This window comes from Mya arenaria, chromosome 10 (assembly GCF_026914265.1).
Source record: "Mya arenaria isolate MELC-2E11 chromosome 10, ASM2691426v1".
Lineage (NCBI taxonomy): Eukaryota > Metazoa > Mollusca > Bivalvia > Myida > Myidae > Mya > Mya arenaria.
Window position 1 is genome coordinate 28,013,133 of NC_069131.1, and position 15,861 is coordinate 28,028,993.

Here is a 15,861-nt window from a genome sequence, read left to right on the forward strand (position 1 = left end):
CCTTTAAACATGGTATTGGCTAAACCATAAACAATTGTATTTATGTAGTTTCCATTGTGTCATTATATTATTAAATTGTTAAATGTACAGAACTGTGATGGCCATGATGACGAGACTTCATTGTACTACCTTCTAGCCATTTTCTACATTGCAAAAGGCAACAGGGTCGATGCGGCGGAGTGCTTTATCAAGGTCGCAGAGAGGAACAATAAGATTCTCCCAGAGAGGTACAATAAAACGTTGACCTTGACCTTTGTGCCTCCATAGGTTCTCCCTTCCAGAACGTATTTGCATTTTACTACTCTGTTGCGGCTGTAATATGTCGTTGCGTACCTAGTTAACAGTGTGGTACTGTTGTTATTTTCTGACCCTTCTGAATCGTTTGAATATGTCTTGCGGCACTCTCATTAACCTACCTTGAATATTAAGAGACAATTGCAGTTAATTTTCCTCAACACTTCCGAAACAGGTGTGCATTAGAGTTCGCGTACGTTTTTTGAGGACACTGTTATATGTTCATAAGATCATGCTGCATATATAAAGGGTTGTTCACAGGTTTTGAAAATCACTTCGTTTTGTCATTCAGCCAGTTGTAAAAATAGTTGAACAGCATTTTGATTTACTTTCGATTTTGGTTTGTATCACTGTAAAATGATTCTTTATCAATTAGACAATTGGTATCAACACATAACCCAAACCATTTCCAGTTTCCGATAGCTGTCAATGAATTATTCAGTTTTCTGTAATTTTGAATATTCGGATGTAGTTTGTACAAAAGAATGACCGCCCTTTCAGAAAGAACTGAGTTACTCTGTTTTCAACATAGGTCGGGCTTAAAGCTCATATGGCAGTGATATACTTATGGTTGAAATGTAGTCTAGATTTGTATGTACTTTTGGATGATTGAACAGCTTAATTTTGTATTAATATAACGAGAATACCTTTGCGCCCATTGATACATGTTTTTGTTTCAGACTTCTGGTTCAGTTATATTCTGAATTCACAGAGGAAGAGAAGACTACAGTCAATAAAAAACCTGACAACGAGATTCTACATAAAATTGTTGAAGACAGTGAAACATCTACTTCCGGTCATTCAGAACATGGTGTGAAAATAAGGATGGAACCCATTGAGATACCATGCCGAGATCTATGTATTACTTTTTCAACTTACGTCTCTTTATATCAAAGTTTACTGGATTTTTCAATTTAATATACTTGTTCCATTTTACCAATCATTCCAAAGTAATTAGTGAACTAAATCAACTCATATAACCACTTCACAGCGTAGTGTTTTTCAACGTATTATAAGTTTGTACTCTTTTAATTGGTTAAAGTATATCAGGAAATAAAAACATTAATTAAATTATGAAATGATCGGATATTCATTCTCTTCCTTTAAGTAACATACACTATAATTCTACTTGGATTCAATGTTTTACTGATAGTAACGACAGTTTATGCAGGTAAATAATTTAAATAATATGAGATGTCGAATTTTCCAGGTTTACTTGACTTTGACAGCCTCGTGGGCGAAAAGGAAATATCCAACCACTTTGACACCAACAAGACGCTCTTTAAGAGCCTCTGTGATCCACATACAAATAGTTAGTTGTTTAACGATCATGTACAATGTACACATAGCTTAACAGCAATATAATGTTTTTTCTGGTAAGGCATACCATATTTCAGGTATAATATTAACCAAGGCGCTGTCTCTACTGTCTTGAAGCGTTATTGCCGGACACTTATTAGTTGAATTTAATGACTAAGTAAAATATACTTGGAATAAAAGGAAAATGTTGTTCATATATGTTACTTGGCAGTCTTCCACCTCATCTTAAATAACAATCATCATTCAAAACATATACAAATATCTACAATAATATTGTATGCATTGCATAATATACATTATACTTTATATCAAAATTTGAGTTGTCCTTATCACTTCAACTTAAAAAAAGCACTATGCTTTTGTGTACACAAAGACATTTGAAGAAAATGTCTCAGAAAAATTAGAAAAATATGTGACAGACATAAAATAAATATAAAAAAACCTAACTTTAATGATTGTACAGAAAGACAGGCGTCTCTTGTTTTAAAGCTGCACTCTCACAGTTATACAATTTTTACATTTTTTTTATTTTTTGTCTTGGAAAGAGCAAATTTTTGCATAAATATCTGCAAACCAATGAAAAGGACTGCAAACAAAAGATCAGATCGCAGATTTGCATATTTCCGTTCGAAAATTAATGTTTTATGGATTAAACCGTTAGTAACGGTTTAATAAAAATGCATTTAACATAAATTTTTGAACTTAAATATAAATATCTGCGATCTAACTTTTTGTAAGCAGTCTTAAATAACTGTTTTCCATGTATATTCGCAAAAAATGGCTCATTCCAAGACAAAAAATAAAAAGTTGTCAAAACGTTCAATCTGTGAGAGTGCAGCTTTAAGGTATACAAAATCTCTCGTTTGACTCAAGCTATTACCTTGCTATTTCAGTGATCCCTGAAGCTACGTTAAGAAATTTCATATTGTGTTGGGATGACAATCAATACAAATGTAACCAGGTAACAGTTTAAATAAGATTCTTTGTAAAAGAAATCCTATTCATTTTTAGCTCGACTATTCGAAGAATAAGGAGAGCTATACTACTCACCCAAGCGTCTGTGTCTGCGTCGGCGTCACCCCTTGGTTAAGGTTTTGCGTGCAAGCACACATAGGTAAATATCTCAGCAACTACGTAAGGTATTGCATTGAGACTTTATACCATGGTACTCAACCATCCAACCTACTTAATTAACCAAGTTAGATAACTATAGTTTGCATTTAATGCAAATAATAGGCCTTTATTATTTGACTAATAAAATTTTGGTTAAGGTTTTGCGTGCAAGCACACATAGGTTCATAACTCAGCAACTGCGGTATTGCATTGAGACTTGATTCACTTGTACTCAACCATCCAACCTACTTAATTAACCAAGTTAGATAACTCTAGTTTGCATTTAATGCAAAAAAATGCCTTTTACTATTCGACTTAGAAATTTTGGTTAAGGTTTTGCGTGCAAGCACACATTGGTTAATATCTCAGCAACTACTTGAGGTATTGCATTGAGTCTCGATACAATGGTACTTAACCATCCGACCTACTTAATTAACCAAGTTAGATAACTATAGTTTGCATTTAATGCAAATAATTGCCCTTTATTATTAGACTTAGAAATTCTGGTTAAGGTTTTGCGTGTAAGCACACATAGGTTAATATCTCAGCAACTACTTGAGGTATTGTATTAAAACTTTATACAATGGTACTCAGCCATCCAACCTATTAAATTATTCAAGTTAGATAACTCTAGTTTGCATTTAATGCAAAATAATTGCCCTTTATTATTAAATTTAAAAATTCTGGTTAAGGTTTTGCATGTAATCACTTTTAAGTCAATACCACAGCGAATACATCATGTATTGCATTGAAACTTTACACACAGGCTCCCAACCATTTAACCTTCTTATTTAATCAAGTAAGATAACTCTATCGTTCATATTATATAATCTTTGCCCCTTTATTATGCGACTTAGAAATTCTGGTTAAGGTCTTGCATGCTAGCACACATAGGTTAATATCTCAGCAACTACTTGATGTATTGCATTGAGACTTTATACAATGGTATTCAACCACCCAACCTAATTGAATAAGTTAGTTAACTGTATTTTGCAAATAATGGACTTTTATTATTACACTTAAATATTCTGGTTAAAATTTTGCATGTAACCACATTTATGTTAATATCTCAGCACATCATGTATTGCATTGAAATCTAATCTAACAGTGATCCATGCATGTTTCGGCAAAACTTTTCAATCCTTGCACTGAAAAGCGGCGGAATAGTCGAGCGCGCTGTCTCTGTGACAACTCCTGATAAATCGTGAAAAACTGTGAATTTATATGCTCCTAGCCATCTGTACCGTACTAGTTAATGCAGCAATATGGTGATGTCAAGCATTCAATTATAAAAGCCGAATTTTATCGAAACTTTTAATAAATTATTTTATTATGCCATACCAAACTTCTTCAGATTTTGGTAAGTAAACTACCTGCTCAAAAAAACTCTTGCCATCGATTCGTCTCATTCTGATATTTAAGAATGTGTCGGGGTATGTTTTTTATATGTTTTTTGGAAAAAAAGTCAGTTCGGCTTAGTGTCAATGTATTTCAATTCAGATAACAGTCGCTGACGGACTGATAGGAGAAGATGAAACCATCCTGAAAGTTACTCCCGTTGTCAAGTCTGACTTTGGCATAGGTCGAATGTTTCTGACAGATAAAAGGTATATATTATGTATTTTGTCGACATGTTCAAATGCATGTTCAAACTCGAAGCTAAACGATATATATGAACACTGGTTATTCCTTTGAAGTATCATTAGATGGTCGACCGATTGGTTTATTAATTAATTTCTTTTAAAAATAAATCAGCTATTGAGAGTTATTGAAATTGTATACCTGAGATCTCGGACTATTTCGGATAAGTATCACGGCTACGCGTATGTATATAGATATGTTCATGAACTGATCTGTTCCAGGCTGTTTTTCCTGCAAGATGTTTCAAATAACTATAAGGAAATCGTCAAACTAAGAGACATCAGAAAGCTAGAGAAGTCGGAACACGCTGGCTTATTAAGTAAAACTCCAACACTGACGATACACAAGAAACAATCGGGTATTTTTTCGTTTATATTTACTTTTGTTCGATAACCATGTATCTGATTAAATAATTCACAAACGTTTGAATATAACGTTTGACGAACTTTTTTACGTCAAAGCCGTGAAATGTTATAAGATGCACTGTTACTCCCAAATAAGATTTACCATTTTTACAATTGTTTTAATTTTACCAAAAAGTATTAATACATGTCGAAAACAATGATTCTTATGAAGGATACTGCGTTTAATTTGAAAGAAAGGTGCAGAAAACTTATGAGACGAAAGTAGATCACAGTAATTGTTTTAGTATTCACCAATCATTTAATATTTTTGCGTTTTCAGTTATTAAATACACAGATATAAACTTGTTATCAATAATTCATATTTTCCCATAAATGCATTATTTAGTAAGTAGTTGAAGGTTTATCACTCACAATTATGTTTGTTATACATGTATGTGTTTTGATTTTGAATAAAAGTGTCACTTTAACTGTTCCTTTGAAGTTTTCTTTTGGAAGAGGTGATAACCTTAAGCTAAACGTCACTACAATACGTCTCAAATTGTTCTTTTTAAGAGTCACACAGATCGTCGGGGAAAACAAAGAAAGGATCTAAGAAGGATTCAACGTTCACAGTCTTTCTGAAAGTTGATCGAAACTGGTGGTACATTATCATACAGGAGATGTGGGCCGGGAAAATTGTGGCCGAGGGCCTTAAAGATGTGATGATGATCCACCATGCCATCCAAAGCGTCTTGTTGATCGATGCTGTGATAGCCAGGTAACATTTCGGTTAACAGTCAAATGGATTGATTACCTGGTTATGAAATTAGTAATACCATTTAATAAAAAGAAACAGTTCCGAAAATCACAAAAATATTCAATGTTTTTGGGCAATATGTCGAATATTTTTTCGTCTATTATTATATTTCTTTAAAATACTGACAAAAGGTGGGAACGTACGCTTTAAAAAAAAAAGCAAAATCAAAGATAATTTCGAATTTGGTAACTCAATGGTTAAAAGAGTTGAGATTGAGAATTGACATGAGTATGTTCTTAATATCGGGGTCTATTTTAAAATACTTTTACCTTTTGAAAAAAATAATACACAATAATGAGATCAAAGTATATATATATATATATATATCGTCATCTTAGGGCAATAACTGAAAAACTGCATATAGAAATGGAAGCAGATATTGAGTTCTTGCACTATGGTGACGATAATTATGTTGAAAATATAACATGGAACAGTATTGTATGTTGTTTTGAATAAAGAAATTTAATAAAGCATGTCTTTAATATTTGTTTTACAAACGTTGTAAAATAAATATGTTTAAACTAAACTAATCTTATATTTGTATATTTTAGTGGACAGGATGATGTGTCGACACATTGCAAACGAGTGGCAGAAGTTGCAGACCAACTTTCTTATTTCATCAAACTTATGCTTACCGAAAAGCACATTTTACCAAAGGATACGAAAGATGCCCTTCAAACGAAACTTGATCCAAACGTTTCTGAAAAAGAGCGACAGTCTGTTCAGGCCTTGCTTTATATTGGGGGAGGTCGGTATTTTACTCTAATCGAATATATATCAGCTCTGTAGTCAAAAAGTCCAATTTAATCCCTATTAAGAGGTACAAGGCAAGGGATCAAACGACATTGAAGTAGGGTGTATACGCATCAAAAAAGCTTTACCGATAAACGATTGGATTACCAGACCCATTGTAACTATTGTATATATAAATCACAAACATTAAAGCTGCACTCCCACAGATTTAACGTTTTGACAATTTATTTTTTTTTGTCTTGGAACGAGCCAATTTTTGCGAGCATCCATGGATACCAGTTATATAAGACTGCTGACAAAAAATCAGACCGCAGAATTTTATATTTAAGTTAAAAAAAGATGTTTTATGCATTTTTATTAAACCGTTAGTAACGGTTTAAGCCATAAATCATTAATTTTCGAACGGAAATATGAAAATCTGCGATCTGAGTTTTTGTCAGCAATCTTTGTAATTATTTACGCAAAAATTTGCTCATTCCAAGACAAAATATAAAAAAATTGTTATTATGGTAAATCTGTGAGAGGGCAGCTTTAAGTTGAGAACTTGACATTACATTATCAGTTTTTATGTTTTTTTCTGTTACTTTATTGCTTACAAGATGGTCCTGGTTCTGATGATGCTTATACTTTCAATTTTGAAATTATTGATAAATGTTGGGACAAATAAGGTTATCACCATGCAAACTGTTTTAAGCGCCAAGCAGACTCTTGTTCTATTCAGCTCGTGTTTCACTGACCGATTCAAGGTGGTTATCGCATCATTTATTTCAAAGCTTACGGGACTGTTAGTGTGGTTTCAATTTGTGTATTAACTATATGTTTTTATAGGTTTGTGGCTCAAAATTATTTTCGTTTGAGCAATTGCCTTGTGAAACTGAACAGGGTTTATTTTCTATTTTTTCTCAGGTGTGTCTTTGACCCGCAGATAATAGTAACGTATTTTAATTAACCGTTAGTACCATTATTTCAGACTCGTCAACGACGCCAATGCTTTGGGTTGCCTTAGGTGCAGGTAAAATAAAAATATACCATGCTGTAAGCTGGATGCTAGAAAAAGAGCTCATGAATAGACAGACTTCTAATGCTCAAGTGGTGAGATTTTTAAACATTGAATATTATTAATTTTCCTATGCTGTTGTTACCACATCATACTATGATAGAAATGATATGTCTACCAAGTAAATCACTGCTTTTCTGCCTCTGATTGCGTGCTGTTGGTTTCTAGTATGCTATCGTATACATTTGCTGCTTTTTGTAGACACTTATAAACATGTTTTTATGTGTTCTAATGTACTGCTGGAACCTTATCTTACAATTTATGTGTGTCAATTCATTTTAAGTTGATACTGTAAACATGATAACTTGATACTGTAAACATGATCACTTTACTATCTAAAGGGGTGTATGAGAGCCGTTGGATCGCACGTGTGGATCGGGTCAATGGGGATTAACATTTATGATCCTCGTTTCTTCTCGTGTAGCCAACAGTTAATGGATCACCAGGACCTAGTCATAGACATTGTGCCATACGACAATGGAAAGTAAATGTCGTTTATTTGTTATTTATCAAATGCATAGTCTTAAGTTTAATTGTTTCTTTGTTAATGATAATTTAAAAAAAACTTAATTTTTCAAGGCCGAAATAATTCTGTGTAACAGAAGCACAAACTAGATGACTGAAATAAGATTACTTCCCTCAATGCATCAATGTTATTCGAATTTCAATTAGAACAAGTCTCAATTATTATCGATATGCCCGGGAGCTGCGCCCATCGACGTTGGGCTTTCAAACACATTTTTACAAATAAAATAATTATTACTAAAAACAACAAAATTGGAATGAAATGGTAAAATAGCATCATTTTCTGACAGTAACACCTAAAATTTGTATTGTATTTGTTCAATGGCCTGACCGTTTAAAATAAATAAAATAAATCCTCAAACTTTTTACTAGCATGTCTTAAAAGGATTCCATGTTAGGATAATAATTGGAACTAAAAACTGCTGGGAAAATTATTGATTATATATCCATTTTATGACGTAAAGTATTTCAGAATAAATTTACTAGACAAAATTCCGATGGTTAATTACAATTTAATTTGGCTCGATCGTGTAAAAAGCTTATTTTAAACACTCTTTGAGTCTGCTTCCTGGGCCAAAGGAATTTATGTACATGAGTTATGAGTGTCCATCTGACACTTGTAAAAAAACTTGAGCATTTTAAACAATATTATCATAAAACTTGAAGCATTGCTGAGCTGTCACTGAATTGGAAAATATTACAAACAAATAAATACTAATATTGGTCCAAAGGTCAAATATTCTTGTCTCGCGGCTCAATATTTATTTTATGTAGTTTAATCAACGATTTATTACGTTCGTGCGTAACACCCACAATCAGTGATATTTAAAAATTATCCTTGAAAATACTTTATGCTTCATGACGACAACATGTGTAATGTACCAAAAACGAAATTAATCGATAAACTAGACCCTACTTTTAGTTACTCGTGTTTGTCACAACTTATTGATTATTTCATGTATTTTTCAGATACGTGTATACAGCTAGTGTTGATGGAACAATTATTAAAAGAAATGTACAAAAATTGGCACACGCCCAAGAAAAGATCAAATTTGACAATTTGAAAAACTTACGGACACTCAAAATATTTGAGGATAAACTAGTTTGTGGTATTTATTGTTGTTTTTTTTCCATCAAATTTAAAATTGTATTTTGGTGTACAAGTTACTTGTTTAAGTTTGAAACAGTTATATGTGAAATAAAGGCTGTTTAGTACATATAAATTATCCACATGCGACCTCGAGGTTAATGGTGTACAGTGTATCTTGTTGCCAACTATTTATAAACAAAAAACGTAATTATGTAGAGGACTTAGTTGCATAATTGTTGAAGGTTTTGCGTTCACATACCATATTTTGTATTCTTTTAATAACAATCAGTGGTTGGCAAATCAGCAACTAAATACCTTTGGCCAAACACAAACGTCATCAAGTTCACACAGACGACCATAGAGAAGATTTTTTTCTGATATACATCTGACAAGTATAAGTTGGTTGTAAATACACCAAATACAGATACATGTACACAAAATACATAAAGCGATTTATTGCATCAAATTAAGAAGCAACGATAGCAAAGAGTATCAGTACGATTGCCATATCATTAAATACAATGATTAAAAGATTCATAATAGCCCGATTGTAAGTAATAGACAGTTTAAATGCAAATTTGTTAATTGTGTTAAAAGATCGATTCAAGTCATTTTGAGTTCTGAAGTCAGTGTACAGAAGACAAATGTAAAAAAGTGGTACTCTGAATCAACAATTTTGGTATTACATAGTTTACATATTCTGTTCTCTCTAACAACGTTGAAGTATCTTCCAGTTTCTATTTCTAATGAAGTGCACTCAATCTAAATCTTGACAAAGCAGTCCGTTGGTTTATATATATATATATAATATATCTTCATATTAAAGTGACACTCTTATTCAAAATCAATACATACACATGTATAACAAAAATAAATTTTGAGTGGTAAACCTTAACTACTTACTTAAAAATTCATTAACGGAAAATATGAATTACTGATAACAAGATTGTGACCGTGTATTTAATAGCTGAAAACGCAAAAATTCTGCACTTTTCTGTCAAAATTAAACTCGGTATCCTTCATAAGAACCATTATTTTCGACATTTATCCATCCTTTCTGGCATATTAAAACAATTGTATTAATTGTGGTAAATCTATTTTGGGAGTAAGAGTGCATCTTTAAATTTAATATGATTATATCGGTTCGTTACAGGGTCGTGGTCAAGCATATTGATAAGCAACGCAAAAGGTGATATCCTGAATACGCTGAAAATCACACAGGAAGGCGGCATGGGCGTTGATTTTGATGGCATGACGGTAACTTCAAGCGGACAGGTACGTTATATTTGTCAGTTGGTAGTCTTTCTTTGTTGTTTTGTGACGTTTTGTCTCACTAGTTTGGTGTCTGTTGGGTCTCTAAACATGTTTTTTGTTTGGAAGTATTACTGGGCTTGTCCCTGTAGTTTCCATTGGATTATTTGCATACCACTGAGATTGAACGCTGCAATCAATACTCATTCAGAATTCGTATTATTTACGTGACAAATTTATTTACTCGACGTAAAACAAGACTCTTTATAGCAGTCTAACGATTGAATGTAATTTTTGATAAGTCGATCCGTTTATTAAAATCAAGTGTATGTAAGTCGCTGGCGTTAACGCATTCGCAATGAAATAGATTAAAGGGTTAAAGAAACTTGTATTTTAAGTTATGGTAACGAAAGCGACATTGTTGCCTTATTGAATTATTTTCCATTATGCAGGTGTGGGCGGGGAGTAGAAGAGAAGGTAAAGTGTACGTATGGGACGTCAGAACAGCTAAACACCTTGCGAATCTGGACCTTGACAAAAAGGAGGGCTGCAAAAGGTCAAGAGGCGTAAGCAGCATCGCTGAGATTGACGACAAGGTAATAAGAATTGAAAAAGTGTTAAACATTTGAAGATGAATAATTATTAATAATTCGAAATATAACTGAAACGCTGCATTTTATAACTTTTATTTATTTGTTCCCATTTTTTATCCAAGTTGTCATATTTACGTTATTATAAAATAGTTTGTCAAATTGTATCCCATTTTCTTATAAAACGTTGTATAGTCCTATATATGTACTTTAACTTAAGCGATTTTTTCCAAAGTTGGAACGTATGCAAACTATCAAAGTGCGTTAAATTACAGATGTGGATCGGAACCAAGTCCGGAGATATCCGCATTTATGACCTGTCATCAAGGACAGTTTGGAAGTGTCTACAAGCTCACGAGGATGCGGTCAGAGTGTTATGTGACGTCAGAGACAGGTGAGAGGAGTAGGTTTAACAAAGTGTCAAAACCGATCAATTTACATGTATTGTTTTATTAAAATTAATAAGTTATTTATTCCCAAGAATTTCAATACGCGTTTGTGACAAAATATGTGTTATGGTAGTTTGTCCAAGTAGCGATAGTTAAGTTCAACAATTGAATTCAACACGTTTTTTTCAACATTTTCTTCGTCCTCCTGACAATATTTTTTGTAGGAAAAATTAACTTGTTTTTGATTATATTTGCAATTGTTTACCGAATAGTTTATTAACATAAGTTACATCCTACCGAAATTATTCTGAGACCACTAAGACCGCCTTAACTCCAGCACTAATAATGAGACTGTTTATGTGTGTCTAGCACGTCCATTTGATTCTGTGCCAGTCTAGTGAGCGAATGCTATAATGTACTTCTACAAAATAGTTATGACTCTGAATTTGAAAGAGCGGTTGAATCAAACATGAAAACATCGGCTTGACACAGACTGTGGTCGCTCTAGATGTGGGATAAGGTGAACTCGTAAAATAGGAAACATGGAATATCAAAACCCCCTATATAGGAAAGTCAATTGCCATATCGGGGTCACTAGGCAGGCATCCTTTGCCAATGAAATGTCACCGATACCTTCGCAAGGCCGGTACGTGCACGGAATTCGCCACCGCCTCCTTCCGATGACATATAAAGGCCAAGCTACGAACAAAGGCACCTCCGGGCTGAAATTAAAATAAATGTGAACTGATATGGTGTACCTAATTACGTTAACAATACCTGATAAGGACTTTTTTCTTTCTTCTTTTTGTTAGATATGCCTTCCAGTGCACACTTGATTATATTTAGAAGGCCATCAAACTATATTAGCTTAAATTAATTAATTCTGAAAAAAATAACATAGAACTGCAAAACGCTTTCTGTTTCATGTGCTTATAACATATGCCTTTATGATGCTTGGATCGAATATATTGTAACGGTTGGTCTCATTTTATTACTTTAGTCGTTTCTACCTGATTATTGTTGAAAGAAAAAAAGAAATAATTGATATGTAATCGTTGTATTTCGATATTGAACATTATTTTCTATTTCATTAACAACTTCTTCCGCTGCAAAAATTGTATTTGTATAAGCATCACTTTAATTTTAGCGTAGTTACTTGTTCACTTGTCCTCGTGGTATGTAATCGCGTTGTTACTGCTGTTTTTGGTGTTGTTGGGTTTTTTTGTTGGGGGTGGGGGGTATGAGAAAGGGCGAATGAGTAGTTTTCCGTGCTGATACATTAACGACGGTGGTAAATCTATTCTTTTGTATAAATAAGGGGCATACTGGTATTAACTTGTATATGTTTCTTTTATTCCAGCGGTTCTTGTTCATCTAGGTATATATTACAAAAACGTGATCTTATTTGCACCGCCAAATCCAGACCTTTTGCATTGTTTGTAATAGAATATTATGATGACACGTATTTACTCTATGCTTTAAATTCACAACACCTCTTCATTCACTATACTGACATAACGTCAGTTTTGATGTCCTCCAGTAAACACTAGTATTTAAGCAGCATACATTTTAAAATGAAATAGCACACGTATATACCTATTCCCTATTTCGGCATCCCACGCCTACCATCTACCATTTTGCATAATTATATATTACAATATTTATGTCCATTCTAGATATTTCCGAAGTATTGTTCAAACTTTACATGTGATATTTGTGTCGAGTTTTCTGGACACTATTACGTTGAATGATTTATGACCATATTTGTTTAAGCCGGACCATATGATGAAATAATGAGATTGACTTTTTCTGGTAAATGATGGCTATAGTGGCATGTTTTACCTATTGAGACAACTCAAACCCATACATTATAACGTCTTTGTTATGTAAAATTTCAGGTACATAATCTCCGGGGGAGGCAGTACAGATGGACGTGTTTGCATCTGGAGCCCCAGTCCAAAGGTCGGAGTGATCGAGTCAGGTAGTTTCAGTGCAAGTTCGGAATAACCCAAGTAGTGGACGTTGGCAGTTTGTCAAATATTATTTCATTGCATCTTTCGGATTGTTTCCCATTACGTTTTCTTAGTAACTTCCAAAATTGTTTGTAGTCCATTTCAGCGGTTCTGTTTAACTCATCCAACGAGTTATTCTCATATTCATCTTGCTTTTGTCTTTGGATGCGCCTGAAGTTTGTTTACAATGCTTACATGTACCAAACACTTGCACAAACACGATCATACAGCTACAACCAGCGTAGGAGAAATGTGATAATTTTGTCGTAACATGCAAAGGAATTAATAAATTACTTTGGATAGCGCGTGTGAGAAGTATGAATGAAAATATGAAAACAACCATGAACATATAATAATTTTATAAAAATGCAGACAACAGCGGAATTCCAATGTTTTTTCCACTGGAACCAACATTGTTTCGTCCTTATTGTGTGTGCATGTACTGAATGTTTTTTATCAACATGTACAAACCAATCGGTAGTCTTTAAGATTTATTGAATAGCCGAAACTGTTACATATTCGGTTACCTTTGATATCAATATATCCTAAGTTAGATATAGTTTTCACCCTGTAGTGAATATATGATTATTATACAGTGAATTATTTTTATTTTCAATATAACTTATGATATAGAAAAATGTTTAATGACAAATAATTATCAGGTTATATATGAAGATGTGTTTAAGCATTTCATTATTGTATGCAGATATTGGTTTCCTGTCAGACTCTGAAGTTGGTTTACAAAAACGGCAGCATATTGCAGTAGACAGACATTGATTGAAAATTCAATGAAAATAAATAATATAGAGATGAAAATGGATTCAGTAGAGTTTAAAAAGTTTGTATATGGGTCAGGAATTTGAAATTGTTTACAAATATACATATCTTTGAATTGTACTTGCACCTGGAGGTTCTTTGACTAATACTTTTGATCCATTATCCGATCAGGCTAAGAATATACTTTTACACGTTGCCTAAATTTCCTACGTTGTCAGTTAAGCACAGATTATATATTTTTGGTAAACTTATATATCCTGCTTTAAGCTACGTCTCTAATGTTTGAAATTAGAAAGAGTTCATTAAAATTATTTGGATTGTTACTAGGGAAACGAAAACAAACTCAAAATAGTTTTGTTACGGTAGCTCGGTAGAATCTCTTCTTCAAAGGAGGAAATAAAGAATTATCTATCTATCTATCTATCTTCTTTGTTTATTAAATGATATGTAAATGTTATTAGACATTTGCTGAAAATATGAAATGTTAAACCATTTAGTATATAAGGATAAGGTGTGATAAAATGTGTAAAGAGCAGAACAGAAACCCATCTAATAGATCATGGGTATATATGGTACAAAACGCATGTTGGTTACACCAATGTGTTGTAAATGATGATTTATTTTTTGCACGTATTTAAACAGAGAGAAACGAATTTATTAATACAAAAACTGGAAGTTAAAATGAGTAGAGCTAGAGCCTTTGTGTATGGCTTATTATAGATTTGCATTGTCGAGAACAAAAGTATCTGCGAACAGCTTACAAGTAGTGACAGACAGATGGCACAAGCGATCAGATATTCCTTATATACAGAAAGAAAATGCTATTTATGCAACAACAAATAGTATTATGTTCGAGAAAATCTGATAACATAATAATAAATTATGTAAAATTGTTCAACTCTTAAAGATACCAATGTACAAAGAAAACTGTATGTATGTGGTAAAGGCTCTAGATTTGGAAAAATATGATATATATAATTACGAATAAAAAACATGTACTGTCTAATGTTTTATGTGATATTTCAATTGTAGTATCTATGATTGTTGAAAAACAATTTGTATCTGTGCTTTCTCGATGTTAGACAGAACATTGACTGTTCAACAACCCATTCCTGTTTTTATTGCTTGTGTATGCATGGGCATATTGCCTAATGTATTTTGAATAAGGTATATACTGGTAGACTATTTTTCAGGTCCTTCATTGTATGAATCTGTTTTATAGCATAATATGATTTATTTCATTGTAAAATAATTTGTAACATGTCATGTGAAACCTATCATGGTTAATACTCAAATATTAAAAAAAAACATTATATGTTACATTTGTAACGAGCAAGTTTGAATGGTAGATATAAAAATAAACAGAATATAAAAGAAAACACGTGTGTTGTTTTTCGGACTCTAAGATACGTTACTTTAAACTTTATAAATCTTACCTTACATTGCATTCAAGATTTACTTCATCCTACATATTAACCCGCTGACCGAAAGTGTGCCTTTGTTTATGTACTCAAAATCATTGCGCACTTACAGTTAGAACTAATCATCCAATCAGAACCACCTTCCGGTCAGCCCACCAAAAATCTATCGCTCTTCGGCGCCTACAAATCGGACGTATATTACTTGCCCTCCAATGTAGTTGGACATTTTTAGGTTTCTCATAAAATGTATGTACTCCTTATAAGTGTTCATGTAAGTGTCATTAATGATAATGCCGACAGTCGCCGGGTAATGTGTCCCATAATGGCGACTCTGAAATTTCAAAACGCTCGTTTCAGGCTAAATTGCCCCAAAAGATACGCCGTTCTAGGTATGATGAACTTGATGAAAAAATAAATAAAAATTTCGAAACTGATTGATAAGAATGACAGGGTCTTTTCTGACGGCG

The 15,861-nt window shown here is 32.9% G+C and overlaps 1 protein-coding gene across 6 annotated transcripts in view; it reads left to right on the forward strand.

The window, feature by feature from the left end:
• The window catches only part of LOC128205679 (DENN domain-containing protein 3-like), a 32,856-nt gene extending 17,510 nt beyond the window's left edge, over positions 1-15,346 (forward strand). For 4 of the 6 annotated variants that reach the window (XM_052907520.1, XM_052907523.1, XM_052907525.1 and 1 more), the window contains 16 exons: positions 91-227; positions 975-1,153; positions 1,505-1,606; positions 2,508-2,575; positions 4,228-4,334; positions 4,590-4,726; positions 5,286-5,490; positions 6,081-6,277; positions 7,253-7,374; positions 7,681-7,823; positions 8,834-8,973; positions 10,108-10,229; positions 10,658-10,801; positions 11,071-11,189; positions 12,545-12,562; positions 13,083-15,346. In XM_052907520.1, the coding sequence (XP_052763480.1) occupies positions 91-227; positions 975-1,153; positions 1,505-1,606; positions 2,508-2,575; positions 4,228-4,334; positions 4,590-4,726; positions 5,286-5,490; positions 6,081-6,277; positions 7,253-7,374; positions 7,681-7,823; positions 8,834-8,973; positions 10,108-10,229; positions 10,658-10,801; positions 11,071-11,189; positions 12,545-12,562; positions 13,083-13,191 (2,049 nt within the window). In that variant the 3' untranslated portion in view covers positions 13,192-15,346. The remainder of the gene's footprint in view (positions 1-90; positions 228-974; positions 1,154-1,504; positions 1,607-2,507; positions 2,576-4,227; positions 4,335-4,589; positions 4,727-5,285; positions 5,491-6,080; positions 6,278-7,252; positions 7,375-7,680; positions 7,824-8,833; positions 8,974-10,107; positions 10,230-10,657; positions 10,802-11,070; positions 11,190-12,544; positions 12,563-13,082) is intronic. The other 2 variants (XM_052907522.1, XM_052907524.1) reach the window with 2 other exon arrangements.
• Positions 15,347-15,861: the final 515 nt, after the last annotated feature.